General features: G+C 44.1%; 2 protein-coding genes across 2 annotated transcripts in view; both read right to left on the bottom strand.

The window, feature by feature from the left end:
- TM9SF3 (transmembrane 9 superfamily member 3) overlaps positions 1-2047 on the bottom strand; it is a 78172-nt gene extending 76125 nt beyond the window's left edge. The window contains exon 1 of the mRNA XM_079900915.1: positions 1583-2047. Within this exon, the coding sequence (XP_079757041.1) occupies positions 1583-1681 (99 nt within the window). The 5' untranslated portion in view covers positions 1682-2047. The remainder of the gene's footprint in view (positions 1-1582) is intronic.
- A 5643-nt stretch (positions 2048-7690) lies between these two features.
- PIK3AP1 (phosphoinositide-3-kinase adaptor protein 1) overlaps positions 7691-19555 on the bottom strand; it is a 114369-nt gene continuing 102504 nt past the window's right edge. Inside the window, exons 16-17 of the mRNA XM_079900656.1 lie at positions 18571-18689; positions 7691-11676 (exon numbers count right to left, since the gene is read on the bottom strand). Coding sequence (XP_079756782.1) covers positions 11619-11676; positions 18571-18689 — 177 coding nt within the window. The 3' untranslated portion in view covers positions 7691-11618. The remainder of the gene's footprint in view (positions 11677-18570; positions 18690-19555) is intronic.

Genomic DNA, 19555 nt, shown 5'->3' with positions numbered 1-19555 from the left:
AATTGGCGTTTACATTTTAAATCTGTAAATTAATCTAAGACCTTTTTATTCACCTCCAATTTGTGAAATTTTAATTAATTCGTACTTTTCCCTATTACAGCAGTTTATATAAAACACGAGATAAAAAAGTAAAATACTACTCTTAAGCTTATATGCCTGTATGGTGGAACTATACTTGAGACAATTCTGAGTTTTACACAGCAACTTTCCTTAAGTGTTCAAAAAACTGGAAAAATATTAGTAACCACTGGCTAAAATAATGCCCATTGGAAATGAACACTTCTTACACTTTGAGACAAGTTACTTGACGGAAAAAACAACAAGAAAATGTTTTTAACTGTTTAACCAGTGAACAAAATTATCTTAAGGTGAAAAGTCACAAATACAGCACAAAAACATGTCACCAGCTCAGGACTGTGTCCCTTAAAAAATATACAGGTAAGAAGTTTCTGGCTGTGACTGAAGGTACGAACGCCAAAAGTTTAGAACTGTTGTTAGCTAAAATAAGAGCCCAGCTAACCTACCGACTAGAGAAAAGAAGTCTGGTTGCTTCATTTTCTCACCTGTCAGGAATGACAGGAGACTTGCAGATTTAGTACCACACAACCTCTCATGCAAAATCGTATCATTAATTAGTTAAGGTCTAAAAATACAACTACTCACAAGCACCCTCTAATTTACAAGACTTTACTGCCCTGCTCAGATCTACCTTTCAGAAAGCCACCGACTTGCATCCCTAAGTGAAAGTCACTAGAGGAGTCGGTAACATCCAAGCTTTGATGTGGAAAATGCCAATTAAATAAACAGCCAATCAATTTTAGGCCAAATGCAAAAGGGAGTGTTCCCAGCCAGACAAGAGGACTGGGAAACTCAAGACCCCTCACAGTCAGAAGCCGCCTAGTTAGAGACCACCGGAATGGGAGCCTCATCTAGGGGCCAAAAGAGGGTGAAGAGAAAGTTACAAGAAAGGCCTCGCAGGCGGGTGCGTGTGGCTGAGTGCCTGTACACGTGTAAAGTGCTCTTCACCCCAAGTTTATCAAGGCGGTCCCCACGCCAGGATTATGATCCGGTTTGGGCAGGAGGGGGAAGAAAAAGGCCGGTGAGCACCATAAAGTGGTGGGTATTTCCTGGTTACTGTAAGACGGGTAATACGTGGTGCATACATCTTCCGCCGTGTCGTAGTCCCCAGCAGCCCGGGCGCTGCTCCCTTTCCTGGGGGGCACCAGCTCCAAGCCTGGCTGCCTGCGGCCCCCACTCCCGCGGCCAAGTGAGCCCCGACCCTCAGACCCCGCTTCTTTCCCGTCTCCCAGGGCCCCTGGACCCAGGGGTGCGGCACCATTTAGATCCGGGTTGGGGAAGGAGGCCCAGGCACTTAGGGAGCGGAGCCCTGTCCCGGGAGCGCACGGAAAGGGCTCCTCCCAGCTCCCGGGGTTCCTGCTCCGCCAGGCCCAACCGGAAGGCGCCCTCGGGCGGCCGCGGGGCTCGGCGGGCCGCTGGGCCCTCCAGGCCGCGCCGGGCCCGCCGAGGCGGTGGGCCGGGGGAGAGGGCCGTAGCGGCCGCGCCGGCCGGGAGCAATTCTCACCGTGTGCTCGTGCTCGTCCGCTCGGGCCCGGGGCAGCAGCAGCAGCATCAACAGCGCGGCGGCCGCCGCCACGCCGGGAGCGCCCGGCAGCGGCCTCATCCTCCGCGCTCCCACCGGCCCGGCGCTGGCCCACCGACTCCTCCTCCGCCGCCGCTGCCGCCGCCTCCGCCGCGGCCGATTCGCATCCACGGGGCGCGGACAGACGCACGGGGGCTCGGGCCCAGCCTTTGGCTCCTCCGCGCCGCCGCCGTCACCGCCCGCTCCGAAGCCTTCCCCGCCCCCCGGCGCCTCCGTGCCTCTTCCTCTGACTCAGCCACGTCATCCGGCCACCCCGGCAGACGCCGGAAGTGCCTCGCGATGCGGGGCCGCAACCGCCGCCGGCCGCCCCGCCCGAGAGGGGCGACCCCCGCAGCCCCGGAGGACCGCGCGAGGGCCTGCCCTCCCGCCGGCCGCCCCTGGGTCGCGGGAGAGGCGGCGCGCACAGTGGCCCCGGCCTCGCGCCCCTCGCGGGTGCCTGGCCCGCGTCGCAGGGCCTAAGCCGCCTCCATTCAACTTGTGCAACCTAGGTCAAAACGCTTTACTCTTCCTGGCTTCATTTTCCTCGGCTGTGAAGTCGGGTAATGGTCTGACCTACCGCCTCTCGGTGGGGTCGGATCAAGTAGCCCTCAGAAGGAGCTCGGCTCCCGCCGGGAATGAATCACCAGCTCTATAATCGTCATTAAGGGAGATTGTTAAACTGGTATCGGGTTGGATGAGTGTCTTAAAGTCAGTGAATATTTACTGAATATTTATTTCAATCTTGTTGAAATTCTTGTTCATTTGTTTATTTATTGTTTGTTGGGTCTCCAGTGCACAGATATAAACACCTCTTAGAATCTAAGCTTTTCTCCTAAGCAGAGATCCTGTTCACTGACATATACTAGAACTGTGTCAGGCCCATAGCGGAAACTCAGAAGATATTTGTTAAATATATACATGAATATGGCATCACCATCTACACAGTCCTCTAAGCCAAAACTCTGGAAACTGGAGTCGGATTGTCTCCATCTCTCAGCCATCAGCAGGCAACAAGTTCTAGCGTTTGTTATCTTAGAAATGAATCAAGAATTTATTTTTCCTCTCCTCTGCCAGTAAGAGCCAATCTTCTACACCTCACTCACTATGTATTACAGCAGCCTCCTACCAGGATCCCTATCACCAATCTTCCCTCCCTGTTTATCCTCCCCAACAGGTGCCAGTGAGTCTTCTAAAAAGAAACCTGATTATATCACTCTCTTGCTTAAAACACTCCTTGAATATTGTTTACATAAATCAAGGAATCACAGCTAAGATTTTCATCTGCCAGGCACTATTCTGAGTACTTCACATGTATTGACTCAATCCTTATGCAACAGGCACTGTGAGTTATGTTCATTTTACAGCAATGATCGCTGAAGCCCGGGGGGATGGGGGGTTTAAGTGGTTGCTGAAGGACTGGATCCAAGCATCTGGTTCCAGAATCAGTCTTTCTTACTACTCATGGACTACCATCCATACAGTCATTTTAAGAAATGAAATAGAGGGGCTTCCCTGGAAGCCCCTGGTGGTGCAGTGGTTAAGAATCTGTCTGCCAATGCAGGGGACACGGGTTCGAGCCCTGGTTCGGGAAGATCCCACATGCCGCAGAGTAACTAAGCCCGTGCGCCACAACTACTGAGCCTGTGCTCTAGTGCCTGTGACCCACAACTACTGAGCCCTTGTGCCACAACTACTGAAGCCTGCACGCCTAGAGCCTGTGCTTCACAACAAGAGAAGCCACCGCAATGAGAAACCCCCGCACCACAATGAAGAGTAGCCCCTGCTCACCGCAACTACAGGAAGCCGGCACGCAGCAATGAAGACCCAACGCAGCCAAAAAATTAAATAAATTAAAAAAAGAAGAAGAAATGAAATAGACTTGTATGTACTGGCATGGAATGATAGCCGAGAGATAATTTTAAGTGAAAACACTTGAAAATATAGAGTATGATTCCATTTTGAATATTAGTCTACCCATAGAAAACAATCTGACAGATTATGACTCAAACCATCAACATTGCACATGCATACAAATATTTGCACGTATGTGCTACATGTGTAATCAGGAAAAAAAAATCCTAAAGTATACTCCTGTTAACATGCAGCTGCAGAATCGGATCCCAATTTATCTCCTCAGCTTCACCTCCCACTGATCTCTTCTACCTCAGGCTATAGCCCTATATTTCCCAAATATACCAGGTTCTTTTATACCTCTGTGCCTTTGCTCTTTTTTTTTTCTTATTGGAGTATAGTTGATTTACAATGTTGTGTTAGTTTCCGCTTACAGCAAAGTGAATCAGTTAAACATATATCCACTCTTTTTTAGATTGATTTCCCTTTGCCTAGAAAGGAAATGAATGGACAAACTTTGTTTCTCGTTTTACAGGGCTAAATGAATGACCTCTTTAGTGAAAACTTGCATGATGCCCTCAGGAAGCTGAGCATCCCTTCTTCAGGATTCCAGTTGCATTTATGTCATAACTACCATAGTCCCATTTCCTCTTCTGTACTACATTCTGACCTTTGTTGATGGCAGCCAACAAAGTACTGTACTACTATTTGTTTATATCTGTCCCAGCTGCTGGGACAGTGCTTGTCACATCATAGACATTCAATAACTATTTACTGAAGACATTCATAAGTAAAAAGTCACATAGCATAGAAGGATTTAAAGAACACATTCTAGATAGTCTAAGACGCATCACAAGGCAGTACATGATTAATTGCTGAATGAATCATATGCCAGTAATTACAATAGAAATCAGAGGAGGCTTCTTATACATCTTTGTATATCCCCCAGAGCACCTAACACAGTGACTTCCTCATAGTGGAAGCTCAGTAAATGCTCTGTGAATGAATAATCACAGTTTTGAATCAAGTGATGATGGGCAATTGAAGAACAAGCAGTGTAAGTGCTGAATAAAGATGCATGAGTAGTTTCTTGCTTAAACATCCATCACCAACCTCCACAGATTTGAGGCAGTAAGCATTTGCTAGGTGGTGTCAGGTGCTCTAGGTTAGCAATTACTTTGGGGTGGGGAGGACACAAGAAAAAGTATGAAGTATTCACTTGAGGAGTGTAGACCTAAAACCAGGAAACATTACACACATAGAAGAGAACAGAGATTACAGTGTACAAAAAAGAACTGCACAAAATGTGACCAACTCTGCAAATGTTTGATAGGCAATAAGAGCAATGGGCGACACTCTCACCACTATTATTCAACATAGTTTTGGAATTTTTTGCCACAGCAATCAGAGAAGAAAAAGAAATAAAAGGAATCCAAATTGGAAAAGAAGAATTAAAGCTGTCACTGTTTGCAGATAACATGATACTATACATAGAGAATCCTAAAGATGCTACCACAAAACTACTAGAGCTAATCAATGAATTTGGTAAAGTAGCAGGATACAAAATTAATGCACAGAAATCTCTTGCATCCCTATACACTAATGATGAAAAATCTGAAAGAGAAATTAAGGAAACACTCCCATTTACCATTGCAACAAAAAGAACAAAATACTTAGGAATAAACCTATCTAAGGAGACAAAAGACCTTTATGCAGTAAACTATAAGACATTGATGAAAGATATTAAAGATGATACAAACAGATGGAGAGATATACCATGTTCTTGGATTGCAAGAATCAATACTGTGAAAATGACTACACTACCCAAAGCAATCTACTGATTCAATGCAATCCCTATCAAATTACCAATGGCATTTTTTATGGAACTTGAACAAATCATCTTAAAATTTGTATGGAGACACAAAAGACCCCAAATAGCCAAAGAAGTCTTGAGGGGAAAAAACGGAGCTGGAGGAATCAGACTCCCTTACTTCAGACTATACTACAAAGCTACAGTCATCAAGACAATATGCTACTGGCACAAAAACAGAAATATAGATCAATGGAACAGGATAGAAAGCCCAGAGATAAACCCACACACCTATGGTCAACTAATCTATGACAAAGGAGGCAAGGATATACAATGGAGAAAAGACAGTCTCTTCAATAAGTGGTGCTGGGAAAACTGGACAGCTACATGTAAAAGAATGAAATTAGAACACTCCCTAACACCATACACAAAAGTAAACTCAAAATGGATTTGAGACCTAAATGTAAGACCGGACACTATAAAACTCTTAGAGGAAAACACAGGAAGAACACTCTTTGACATAAATCACAGCAAGATCTTTTTTGATCCACCTCCTAGAGTAAAGGCAATAAAAACAAAAATAAACAAATGGGACCTAATGAAACTTAAAAGCTTTTGTACAGCAAAGGAAACCATAAACAAGACGAAAAGACAGCCCTCAGAATGGGAGAAAATATTTGCAAATGAAGCAACTGACAAAGGATTAATCTCCAAAATTTACAAGCAGCTCATGCAGCTCAATATCAAAAAAACAAACAACCCAATCCAAAAATGGGCAGAAGACCTAAACAGACATTTCTCCAGAGAAAATATACAGATTGCCAACAAACACATGAAAGGATGCTCAACAGCACTAATAATTAGAGAAATGCAAATCAAAACTACAATGAGGTCTCACCTCACACTGGTCAGAAGGGCCATCATCAAAAAATTTACAAACAATAAATGCTGTAGAGGGTGTGGAGAAAAGGGAACCCTCCTGTACTGTTGGTGGGAATGTAAATTGATATAGCCACTATGGAGAACAGTATGGAGGTTCCTTAAAAAGCTAAAAATAGAACTACCATATGACCCAGCAATCCCACTACTGGGCATATACCCTGAGAAAACCATAATTCAAAAAGAGTCATGTACCACCATGTTCACTGCAGCACTATTTACAATAGCCAGGACATGGAAGCAACCTAAGTTTCCATCGACAGATGAATGGATAAAGAAGATGTGGCATATATATACAATGGAATATTACTCAGCCATAAAAAGAAACGAAATTGAGTTATTTGTAGTGAGATGGATGGACCTAGAGTCTGTCATACAGAGTGTAGTAAGTCAGAAAGAGAAAAACAAATACAAAAAACAAAAACACGTATGTATGGAATATAAAAAAAAAATGGTTCTCAGGAACCTAGGGGCAGGACAGGAATAAAGACACAGACATAGAGAATGGACTTGAGGACACGGGGAGGGGGAAGGGTAAACTGGGACGAAGTGAGAGAGTGGCATGGACATATATACACTACCAAATGTAAAATAGATAGCTAGTGAGAAGCAGCCGCATAGCACAGGGAGATCAGCTAGGTGCTTTGTGACCACTTAGAGGAGTGGGATAGGGAGAGTGGGAGGGAGACGCAAGAGGGAGGAGATATGGGGATATATGTATATGTATAGCTGACTCACTTTGTTATAAAGCAGAAAAAAGTTATGTCTGGAAAGTTCTGAAGTTTGCATTGATTATTTACACTGAGTGGCATTTCTCTTCAAGACTAATATGAACTTACTAAAACATGAAACAAATTTCCCACGGTTCTCAAAAAAAAAAAAAAAGAGCAATGGGCGAGGAGAGAAAAGCAAACCCTATTTTGGTGGAGTATTTGGGAAAGTTTAATGAAGGGAAGAGCATGTAGGGCCATTAATTCAAGGAATATTTATTGAGCATCTATTATGTGCCAGGAACTCTGGTAGGTACTAGGAAATGATGATGATAAATGGCTTTAGGGGATAAAAGTCTGATAACAGTAGGCTTGGGAAGAAGGAATAGGAGATAAAATAACTGATTAGAGAAAAAGGAATATGGCTTCAAAGATTCTTGGAGGCTGATGACCCACAGGGCTCAAAAATTGTTAGGACTCAGGGGCACCATCAAAATCAGGGTTGTTCTGCCAAACTGGACAGTGTAAAACATTGATAAATCTTATTTCATCAGTTTCTTCATCTAGATTAATGATCTCATTCCCTGACACCAAAAAGGTTGAAGGGGAAAATGCCAGTGAAAGGAAACCCCTCCCAAATGGCTGTACAACTTCTTTTTCATGATAGTTCTAATAAGACTCAATTGGTTAAAGAGTTTATGACCAGCAAATGATCCAGAAAACCAGAATTTCAACCTTTTATTCTTATTCTTAATAAACATGATCATCAAAAGTCTTGGTCTATAGATGACAACATATCTTCTGATTTCCATCTTCAGCTACCTTTTCTTTGAAATTTTATTTCTTCTTTCTACTTTATGTTTGTCTTGCTAGTAACTTTTCTATTGCTATTTACCACCTTCTACCTCTACCTTTTCTGTTCTTGATGAAGTGTTCTAGATACTGAAGAATTTTATAATTGGTCTGAATTCTTTCTTTAGGAAACAATCACTTAAAACATTGGTTCTTAGACCAAAGAGCAACTAAAGCTATTAATTTCTTTGTACAGTTCCCATTTCACTGTTTCTGACACATTTCTTTTAACTGATCTGTCATAACACTGATACAGAGCATGGAATGGGAGTTGCCACATAATAAGATCCCTTGCTAATTAGGTGGTGAGTCTAGTAAGGTTGTCTCCCTCCTTCATCAGAATGAGGTATTCCCCGCCAAGGGGAATTGCCTTAGTCCTAAACTTAAAGAGGTGAAGGGACCTGAGTTATTACTAAACACAAAACATTTTACTTCACAGATGATGGGGAGTCAAGTTCAGTGAATTCAGCAAGTCAGCAGCAGTCCAAAATAAAATCCAGGTTTCCTGACTTCCAAGCCATGTTCTTTGTCTACATCATGCTAACTCTTACTGCATGGCTAGCTAACACATTTTCTCCTATATTGTGGGTTAAATGGGCTCTGGCGAGCTAGCCAAGGAACCTATTTATTACAGTTTCTATGAGAAAACGAATTCTGAGTTTTGCCTCAGAAGTCAGAACACATCTTTCTACCTCCCACTCATCCTCTTACCACTCTGATGAACATAGTATCTGGCCATCAGGAATGAATGAGGAAGGCCATCTTATATTCTTAATAACTCACCTGGAAATGAATAGAACACTATTTATCAAACCAAAGCAAATATTTATACAGGAAGATTTTTCAAAATTGAGGACTGATTTTTAGGATGAATCTTCTAGAGTTATCCAAATTAGCTACTTGTCTTTCTTAGAAATAAATCTGTTACTAATACTTCCTCAGCCAACCAGCTGCAAAACCACACACTATGCTTTGAAAGATAGCACAGAAAACCAACTTACTTCCAGGGGCAAATGCGAGAGGGATCTAAAAATCCCAGCTATTGAGGTGATGTAGGACAGAGTAGGATCTCTCTTTTTTAATAACAAAGTAAGACAAAAGAGGGGGAGAGGGTAGGTAACTTAGCTTGACTTGTAAAAATATTCATTGAAGTCATTTACATACTATTACTTTGCCTAATTATGGCAAAGCATTAGGGATTATTCACATCATTAAATACATCAAGTTAAATTATTTGATTGCAACACAAACCTCCTGTTCAGAGTCTCTCAGTATTCATACTGTGATGCTCATATAGTTGGGTTGTCTGCTCACAGGTTTTAACATAAGATGAAGGAACAGTGCTGGCCTGGGAACTGGAGGACAAGGTACCTTGCACAGTTAGAGGCAAAGGCAATGGCAGTGAATATGACCAATAGCTTCACTGTCTATGAGCCAGTTTGTAAAATCTTGGGGAAGGATGGTGGCCACACAGCTGTCTCCCAAGGCATCATATAGAGAACTTTTTAACTGTCTCTTTGGACACCTAGCTACAATTTAGTTTCTGATTCTCATTGTATTTAAATTCATGGTTTTGTTACATAATGTATTCCTAAAAATGTATACAAAAGTTGAGTGTGTGGAAGTTGAATAAATTTACATTATAATGGGTGGTTCTGTTTCTAGAGAATGAAAAATTTCACCCCAGCATTAGAGACATTCTTTGATAACATGGTCCCAGAGTTTCATCCAAATTTTTCATTTTCCTCTTTTACTTTTACACACAACCAATCGTTTTGGATGTTCAGTGAACATTCAGTGAGGATTTAAGACTTGTCATTTTTGACGTGGCACTCCTGATCATTTCCTTCTGTGTCTCAAGTGTGTGTCACATTTATGAAACCCAGGTATCTCATAAGCACTTTTAATTTCATGTTTTCCACTTATTTTCATATAAGAATAAAAATGCAATAAAATATTCCAATATTGCACAGTGATGTGCATACAAAGATGGTAACACCATTGGCTGGGAGCAGATTTTGCCATGTTACTGATCTAAATGCTTGTTAACCAAAGAATGTAAAAAAAAAAAAAAAATCTAAATTTCCCATCCAAAAGGGAGCTTAGAGGTACTAAATATCTTTAAAAGTATATCTTTTATCAAGATCAAATGTGCTTAAAACAGAGCCTATCAAGAAGAGGAAGGATAACCATACCAACCTTGTATTTCTCTTCTCCTTTTATCTCATATCACCCTATTTCTCCCAGATAAGTGACCAGGAGAGTAAAGGGACCATTGCAAAATGGCTACTATGTGCCAGGCATTGTGGTAGGTAAAATTTCCACAAATACTCTCTTAATGGCCGGCGCCAATAGTGTATTTTATGTCAGAAAAAAACAAAACAAAACAAAAAAACAGAATAACAAAACCCCAAGATCTCAGAAGCTATTAACTTCAATAAGTCCTTGTTTGCTGGACTGAGGAATTCGATTGAAAAAGAACCATTGATCATTACAAAAGGACCCAATAAAACTGTACTTAACTGGATCTTTAATAGTATGGCTTTTATATCTTTGTGTGGGATGGAGAATAATTTCATGGAGAAGCACCAGATTTCTGATAATTTTTAAAGAAATAGGTCTGATACTAATTTTACTGTATGTTTAAGCATCAGTTAAGGGCCTGTGCTTTGAAGGTAGATTGATGTGCTAGGGACTCAAAATTAATGATATGTTTAAGGCTCTACATTCTCTGCACAAATTTCCCAAGCCTGGTGGTAATAACGTGTATATAACGAAATAGATAACTATTTCTACTTTAAGTTCCTCCTTCTTCTTCTGACCCATCAGCAGAGTAAAAGTCAAGGGTCCTCCTCTCTCCTATGGCCAGAACTAAGATCTATTGCTCTGCATCTAAGGGTGCAGAGCAATAAGTGGGGTCCCTGGCATCCCAAGCTTCTGGTTCCCAACCATTTTTTAGATGTTCTTTGGTAGCATCACTGTTTTGCAAGCATACTGACTTATAAATGCTCCAAACACTTGATAGTCCCAAACCTGGGAGATATGGAAGAAGGAAACGTCTGGAAGGCCAATAGTCAGTCACTGACCAAATTTCTACATCTGCGCATTTCTTGAGGGAGAGAGCTTGGCTATTTGGAGATGGAAAGTATGGTGACCTGATATCAGCAGGTCCTGATTCTAGACCCACCTCTTCGTCTAACCAACTGAGTGTTCTTGGTTCCAGCCTTCTGTGAAACCTCAGATTTGCCTTCTATATAAAAGGAATTAGGACTCATCCCTCTCTAAAGTCCTTTTGAGTTTGTTGTATGTGACTAGCCCTGGCATTTAAACACCCTCCTGAAGCTACAGAAAAGCTGAAGAATCATTTAAAAATTAGGACATATCTTCTTACTTGAATACTGTAAGTCAAATCATAATCACTTCTAGAAATTAGATTGGACTAGCAAATAAGTAAGACCTAATATAAGTACATTGCAGTAAAATCACTTGTAATGTACATTTCTGAACAATCTTTTCAGGCTCCTGACATGCCAAATTAGAGGTTAGTATTCCAATTAAGTCGTCGTCCTTTTGGCAAACAAGAATAGGGATCAATATACTTGATGATGGTGAATGAAGTCCTTAGTTTCACCTCTTTGTGCCTTAATAATATCTTCTTCAAGGAAAGCCCAGACCAGCAGGGCTGCGACAATATCAGCAATGAGACTGGGTCTTAAGGTCAGCATTCAGGCCATAAAACTCAACATGAAGACATCATTAACAGGCTGAAAACCACAAGTCTCAAGGTCCCGAAGTAGGCAGGCTTTAGGAGGTGGAATCAGCGACCTCTGGGTGGAACAGGTGGAGGAGGATGGAAGGTCTCCCTGGTCGGAGGCCTGAAATGAAAGATAACACAATTATTATCAAACGAATTTAATTAACTAGTTCTCAGGCATCCATGATTTGTTGCAAACTTGGTATACTATGCAAAGGACATGTTCTTCAATTAATAAAAGTGGAGAAACATACGGACCTTTCAGTGGCATACATGCTAAGCTGTGGCTTGCAATCCTAGCTGCACATTAGAATCACCAGCAGAGCTTTGAAAAATAACAGTTGCCAGGCTCGATCCCAGACCTATTCCATCGTAATCTCTGGAGGATAGGGTTCAAGCATCACAACTTTTAAATAGTGTCCCTCCTTCAACCAGTTATATTAACCATGTCGTTTATTTTCTGAGGCTTTGACATCTGGGCCCTGGCTGATCCTGGAGGGCCTGCCCCTCCTAGGGAAAGCTAATTCCTAGAGATAGCAAACAACCTGCAGTGAGCACACCTTTCACATGCAAACTAACCAGTCCAGAGCCCATACTCCAACCATGTCCTTTAATGGGACTCTCACATTCGGGACCACTATCCACTGCCCTAATCACCCCAGGGCCAGGTGCTAGACAACTGGAGACAGCCCCTTTGCCCCGGAGCCCGCTGAAATTATTCAAACTAGCCAATCCTTAATCTGCCTAGCCTGCCTCACTTGTTCCTTCCTGCAGAACCCAAAATAAAGGCTCTTGCCCATGTTTCTCCCCTCCCTGACATTTCTCCTGCCTAAACCTGGGGCTTTCCTGTGTGCCCCACCCTGGCATAATATGCCCCCTCCTCTTGGGATCTAGGAGTATAACAAACTCCCTATTCAAAGGCAGTCGTGGGGCTTCCCTGGTGGCGCAGTGGTTGAGAGTCCGCCTGCCGATGCAGGGGACATGGGTTCGTGCCCCGGTCCGGGAAGATCCCACATGGCGTGGAGCGGCTGGGCCCGTGAGCCATGGCCACTGGGTCTGCGTGTCCGGAGCCTGTGCTCCGCAACGGGAGAGGCCACGGCGGTGAGAGGCCCGTGTACCACAAAAAAAAAAAAAAAAAAAGGCAGTTGTCTCCTGATCTGCTGACCTTGCCATACCTAAATAATAATAAAACCTATATTTTAAAACTCCAGTGATTCAAATGTGCAGCCAGGCAGGAGACACACTGCAGTGGGGAGATCCCTTGAGAGGACTTGAGAATTTCTGAAGTCGGCTTCTCACAACTACTTCCACCTGGGATCACTAAGTGTGTTGTCCCAACTCCATGTCTGCTTTCCTAGAAGCCTCCCTCCACGTTAGTCTAGATGGTTTTTGAACGGTACTAAATGATACTCCAGACAGACCTGGGTGAAGGTATTTACAGAGGGTTCAACAACTACAGATGGTATTTCCTCATGTGTGCTGTAAAACCAATATTTAATTCTCTTGGAAGCAAGTCAGTAAGTCAAGAAAGAGAGCTTTGTCAGGTGCTGTAATTGAACTGTGCTACCCTGGAACTGCGTACTTGAGGACTGAATGAATCAATGAGTAAATATTTACTAAATGTCTCTTGAATGCAAGTTTGTGTAGGTCAAGGAAACGACAAAAGAGTTGGGAAAAGACAGGCCATTTCAGGAGCCAGAGAGGGAGGCAGAAGTAGAAAAGAATAACAACAGACATCCTCAGGAGGGTCTGCAGTGGCACCTGGGAGTAGATGGTTTTGTGTGGTTGTCTCTTTATCCAGAGAAAACAAATGGACGGTCTCCTTCCATCGCCCGACCTGCCCTGCGAACCATGGGCTTAAAGGAGAAAGCTGAAGGACAGTCAGGTGATACCACTTATCACTTGAGTAAGCTTAGGCTGGCTTCCTTGCTTCCTTCCTTCCTCTCAACAGACATTTATCTATTGTGCATCTACTCCTGGGTGTGGGATATATCAGCAAGTAAAATGGGCATGGAACTTTCCCTTAAGGTGCTGAGAATATAATGGATGAGACAGACAACAGGGAAAATCAGTACGCTGCACTGAAAGTTTTGATAGGGCACATTCAGAACCTATGAGAACGTATGGCAGAGGCATTTATGCACACATCTGGAGAATAAGTTCAACTTCTCTGAACCTCTTTCTCATCTGCCAGACAGAGGTAAAGATACCTATGTTGGAGAGGTAGGTATCTATATTGGAATTGCAGATACCTATACTGTGTGAGATGACAGTTGGAAAGTGGATAGCACTTTTGGCTTAGAGTAGGCACTCAAGAGGTAAAGCTAATAATTTTATTATTATGATGAAAGATGTATTCTTAGAACTTTTCCCCACGTATGCCCCATAAGCCTTACATTTTACCTTCCATCACAAAGAGAGTCACGATTCCCTACTGGTCCCTCTTCCTCTGCTGCCCGACTCTGCAGTTGGGGCGAGTCTACAAGCAAACCATCTCCACATTTCATTCTGATGAACAACCCAGCTAAGCATTGGAAGCCCCATCTCAGGGAAATGGGTTTGTGATTACAGACATATCAGAACCATGAAAATAAAGGTTATTAAATCAGAATCAAGTGGTGGTCTGTGGGGGAGACGGCCTCTCCAGGACGCTGGGAAGTTGGAGCTGGAGACAGGATTGTCCAGTCCGGAGACCCGGGCACTGGCTGCTTTCTCCTCCGTGTTGAGGGTGAGGTCTGTGCTGATGATAAGTTTGGTTCAAGAACCCAGCAATCCTAATGTTGGTTACATTCTTTTAAAGCAGGCCTATTATTTAGATGGTATGCTTTTGTATGATCACAACATTGTTAAAAATATCTTTAAGCTTCCCTATTAGTAAATAGCCTCCGGCCCGAGTCCCCTTACTCTCTGACCACTACCCCCCATCCCCCAGGGACTTCACAGATCTCCTTACAAGTCAGCAGCTAAAGGATTAACTCTTGGTACTCCAGGAGGCCTTCAGAAGTATGTTCTGATTTGGCAGTACCTAGGCTACGCCTTAAAGGGGAATGCATAGATTGTTAGTGATTGGCAAATCACTAGTAAATGTCAAAACATATTAAAAAACAAGGGGGCAATGGCTCAGCAAGATGTTGGCTTCTTTTCTTTTTCTCTACTGGCACGACTTTACCTATGAAGAGTGTGATATTGTCAGCTGCCCACTCTATAGGGACTAATGCCCTGCAAGGGAAATGCCATGCAAAGATATAATGCATCTGCTCCTGTTCTTGTCACCATCTGCCTTTCCTAACTTTGAAGTATAAATATATTAGGAACTTACAGCGGGTGGGAATGTGAAGCTTCTTTCCACTAATCTGTAACCCACCTGCACTGTGGTACACGACTTGATGGCTAGCTGTCAACCCAAGCAGTAGCAGTCTATCCATCCACCCATTCACTCACTTGCATGATAAATATTTGCTAAATTCCTAGCAGGCGCCAATTACCGATTTAACTCCATTCTGTGCTGGGGAGAGTAGAAAAAAAATTTTTTCTTATCAAAAATCTCTAGGGACTTCACTGCAGTGGTTAAGAATCCACCCGCCAATACAGGTGACAACGATTCGATCCCTGGTCCGGGAAGATCCCACATGCTGCGGAGCAACAAAGCCCATGTGCCACAACTACTGAAGTCCCCGCGCCTAGAGTCTGTGCTCCCCAACAAGAGAAGCCACCGCAATGAGAAGCCCGCGCACCGCAGCGAAAGAGTAGACCCCGCTCGCCGCAACAGGAGAAAGCCCAGCGCGCAGCAGCAAAGACCCAAAGCAGCCAAAAATAAATAAATCCATAAAATTAAACAAACAAAAACAATCTCTATTCTTTTGAGGTTTACCATCTACTTGAGGAGACAGATATGTAAACAAGGGCCACAACATGGCATGAATTATAATGGAGGTATTTGGGGAACCACAAGAAGGTTCACTCTGAATAGGAACATCAGGGAGGCTTCACAGAAGAGGTAACGTTTGGACAGAGTCCTAAAGGATGTGTAGGAATTTTCTAAGCAGAGATCGGAAGGGAGTAGGAAGACAATATTCCAGGCAAAAGGAACAGATTGAGCAAAGACAGCACGAAATGACACAGCTCACTAGGAATTATTAAGGGGGAAACATCAGTGACTACAAGAGAGGGGTGGGACTCAGGGCAATGGCATGCTAAAAAATAGAGAATTAAATTTAAGGCTTTCATGCCAGGAGGTGCCATCGCCAGCTATTTCTGCTCTAGAATGGGCACTCTCTGGTGCAGTGGAGGAGGGACTGACTGGAGGCAGGGAGGTGAGTGTGGGCCTACAGGGATGAACTCAGGCACTGGCAGATGGAGAGGAGGGGTAGATCTGAAAGCTGCAAGGGCAGCAAAATGAACAGAGCCTGGGGCGCTTCGAGGGAGGCAAGGATGGAGGCTGACCCCGGGGGCAGGCGCTTGGGGAAGAGAGAATAGTGCCACGTCTCAGGCTGGGAAATGGTGAGAAGAAGGCAGTTTGGGGCAGAGGATGGCAGGTTGGATGATGAGTTCAGTTTTGCATGGGCTGCGTCTGAGATCTTGGTTGGACACCTGGTGAAGTTCCCAACGAACAGTAGGAAACAGAAGGCCAAGGTACAGATGGCGATGGAGACTTGGAGTCATTGCTGACAATTCAAGCTCTGGGGACAGCATGCAGAGTGAGACGAGGAAGGGACCAGGACTGGAGAGAGTGATGAGCAGGATGCGCTGTTTGAGAGAAAGGGGGGGTTCAGGAGAACATGAGTGGGGAAGAGCGGCCAATTCCCAGATCTGGAAGTGGAGTGGAGACCACCAAGGTCAGCCTCCCCTCCTGTCCGCCAGTGGGTCAAGCATTCAGGAGAGAGGCCCATTTTATTCTTTGCTCAAACATCTCCTCATTTTATTATGAAAATTACATACACACTTTCAGAACAATTGCATCTTTTCCAATCTTCACACCAAAAATGCACCCAAACCCCGTTTCTATCAGAGATTTCTTTGCAAACACCATTTCTTTAGTAACATATGTTTTCCTCCTTTTCTCTCCCCATCTTTATCACAACATGCTTCCAGACTCCCCCAAAACAATTCATCTGCCATCTCTCTTTACACATTAAATGCATCCCAGTTTCCAGCCTTTAATTTCTGGAACCCATTTCTCTGGTTGTTCCCTCTCCTGTAGACAAAATCCCACAGAGTCTTTGTAGCTATATATTCGAGACATTCTTTTTAATCTTGGTACAATTAGATAACTGCCTCCAAAGTCTTTACCTTCAGGAATAAAAGGTCTGAGATCTTGTATCTTCTCCCATGACACCTGGACCTCCTTGGACAGGTGTAACAAAATGACTAAAAGACTGGACCCTGGAGTCAGGCACACCTAGGTTTGCCACAGACATAAAGTCTCCATCCAGTCTTAAGCCCCGGTTTCTACATCTGCAAAATGGGATAACACTAAACATCTACCACCTAGAGTTGTGAAGAGAATTAAATGAGCTAATGCATTTAGTGTGTTTAACAGAACACCTGACACATAGTAAACGCTCAATAAATATTAGCATTTATTACCACAATTGCTCTCCAAAAACACCCCTCCCCAATCCCCAACTATATATAATTTTCAAGCAACAGAACATTATGCAAATTCAGGTGATTGGACTAGGTCATCGCTAAGGTTCCTTCTAGGGCTAATGTTCTAATATGTGAACTCTATTCTACACCAGGGAAACATGCTCCGTGAGTGTGAAGCAGCTTGGGACCGAGGGAGGCTTGTGTAGCAAGTATCAGTACGTGAATGTTGCTGGGAGCACACGGAAAAGCGGTAATAGCAAGGGGAGAAATGGAAGGATCCTCAGCGCAGGGTCAGCTGCTCTTTCCAGAAAAGCGGAAAAGCCTCCTTGTGGTACTTTCTCAACAAATTTCTCTGATGAGGTTCATTTGAGTTACAAGTTTCAAATTGGAAAAAAAAAAAAAAATCCTAGTTTAAAAAAAACTTCATCCTTTTAATCTCCCCCCACCCTCCCCCACCCCCCCACCCCCCCACGCCACATTGTATTTCAGACATCAAAGAATTAAACTCCCAAGGCAAGCCTAGGCTTTTATTCCCAAAGGCTCCTTTCTGCCTTGGCAGACAAGCTAGCTTTGACCACCTCTTCTGTGACTCCGGAAGACCTTAAAAAGGTTCCTGCCAGAAGCCTGAACACAAACAAAGACATACATCAGAGCCCCATAAGTCAGTCACACTCTTTTGTCTAATGCCCAGTTCCAAACCTCCATAGGCTCATCCTTCTCATAAAAAACACTCAGACTGTTGGGCTCTTACTAAGGGCCAGAAACACAATACTTACGACTCTGTGAGGAAGTTCATTGACTATCTCCGTTTTTTTTTTTTTTTGGCCACACCACGCGCAGCATGAGGGATTTTAGTTCCCAGACCAGGGATCAAACCCGAGCCCCCTGCAGTGGAAGCTCAGAGTCTTAACCACTGGACCGCCAGGGAAGTTCCTACTATCTCCATTTTATGGACAAGGAAAGTAAGGCACATGACAGTTAAATAATTCATCCAAGTTCACAAGTGGCTGCCGGAGACTTCCCCAGGCAGTGTTTCCCCACCACCACACCTTGCTGCCTCTCACCTTTATTTCCACTCCCAATTCCTTCTTATCTCCTTGTCCCCAAAAGGCACTGTCTCTACTATGCGGCCAAGGGAATTAGTTATTCGGGAGCTGACTTCTAACCAGATAAAAATTATGCAAAACATTGACCTTTACCGATGTATTTCACTGACAAAATATTGCATTTGTTATTTAGAGTATGTGCAACTGAATAAAGCATCCCTCAAGTTAATGAAGAGTCCCCACTGAAATGTGTCCAAAGTATGCATTTCAGCGAGTCTAGCTCTGTGCTTATTCTTAGGTCATTTTAGATGTCCCCAGATCCTACACTCCCCTGAAACTCAGAGAGTGAGGAAAAAATGTCCCGTCAGCTTCGATGTTACCTCTGTGAGGCGGCTCGGGGCGGCACCCTGGGGGGCCTCTCAAGGGGCATGATGGGTGCGCTGTCCACTGGTGGGGGGCCTGGGCTACGACTTCTGGCAACCTCGGGGGCTTCATTATCCTACAGCAAAAAAGATGAGAAAGAAGGGTGAAAATCACATTAAGCAACAGCATAGTTGGACACACTCCATCCCACAAGCTCCTCAGCCCTCCCCAGGCTTTGGCTGAAGGTTACTTACTGACTGATAATCAACCCAGCAATACCAGGGCAGTTTTCCACTGACACTGACTCCCAGAGTCACTGAGGAGACCATCAGACCCAAATTATCATTAGCGATTCGAGCTCTTGTTCCTCACTACTCAGTGTGACATGTGGGCCACCAACATCACCATCGCCTGGGGGCTTGGGAGAGCCACAGGGTCCCAGGTTCCTCCCCACACCTGCTCCATCAGAACCCACATTTTCACAAGATCCTACGTATTTCTTATGCATGTTAAAGTTTGAGGAGCATTGCTCTATGTAACCAGATAGGGCTGGAGAAGTTTTATTTTTAAACAAAGGTCTCTTTTTGGGACAACAGAACGGTGACTGGTCCTCAGTCACAGGGTCATACGAGCTGTGCACTGGTGGGCGGCCCACCCCTAGGACCCTACCTCAGGGAGTCTCCTAGGTTGGCAGTGACCCACGTGACCTCACCCGCACATCCCAGCTGCTGGTCACTGGATCAGGATACACACCCTGACCCAAACTGGGCCTCCGCCTAAGGCAGCAACTTACACTCTGCTCAGAGACCTTGCGGCTCTCGGGAACTGTCTGCCGCTATCCATGTGGAGAAGCAGAAAAGGCCAGTGCGCAGTGAGAGAAAAAGGAGATACCCACAGGGAAGAGGAGACAAAAGAGCGTGTGGCCTCGGCGGGTACAGTGAACAGCGGCTCCCGCTGTGGCATGCCCCGCTCCTGACCCAAGCCCCGAAAGGTGACCACTGC

Source organism: Stenella coeruleoalba, assembly GCF_951394435.1.
Source record: "Stenella coeruleoalba genome assembly, chromosome: 16".
Taxonomy (NCBI): Eukaryota; Metazoa; Chordata; class Mammalia; order Artiodactyla; family Delphinidae; genus Stenella; species Stenella coeruleoalba.
This window is presented reverse-complemented; position numbering and strand designations above follow the sequence as displayed.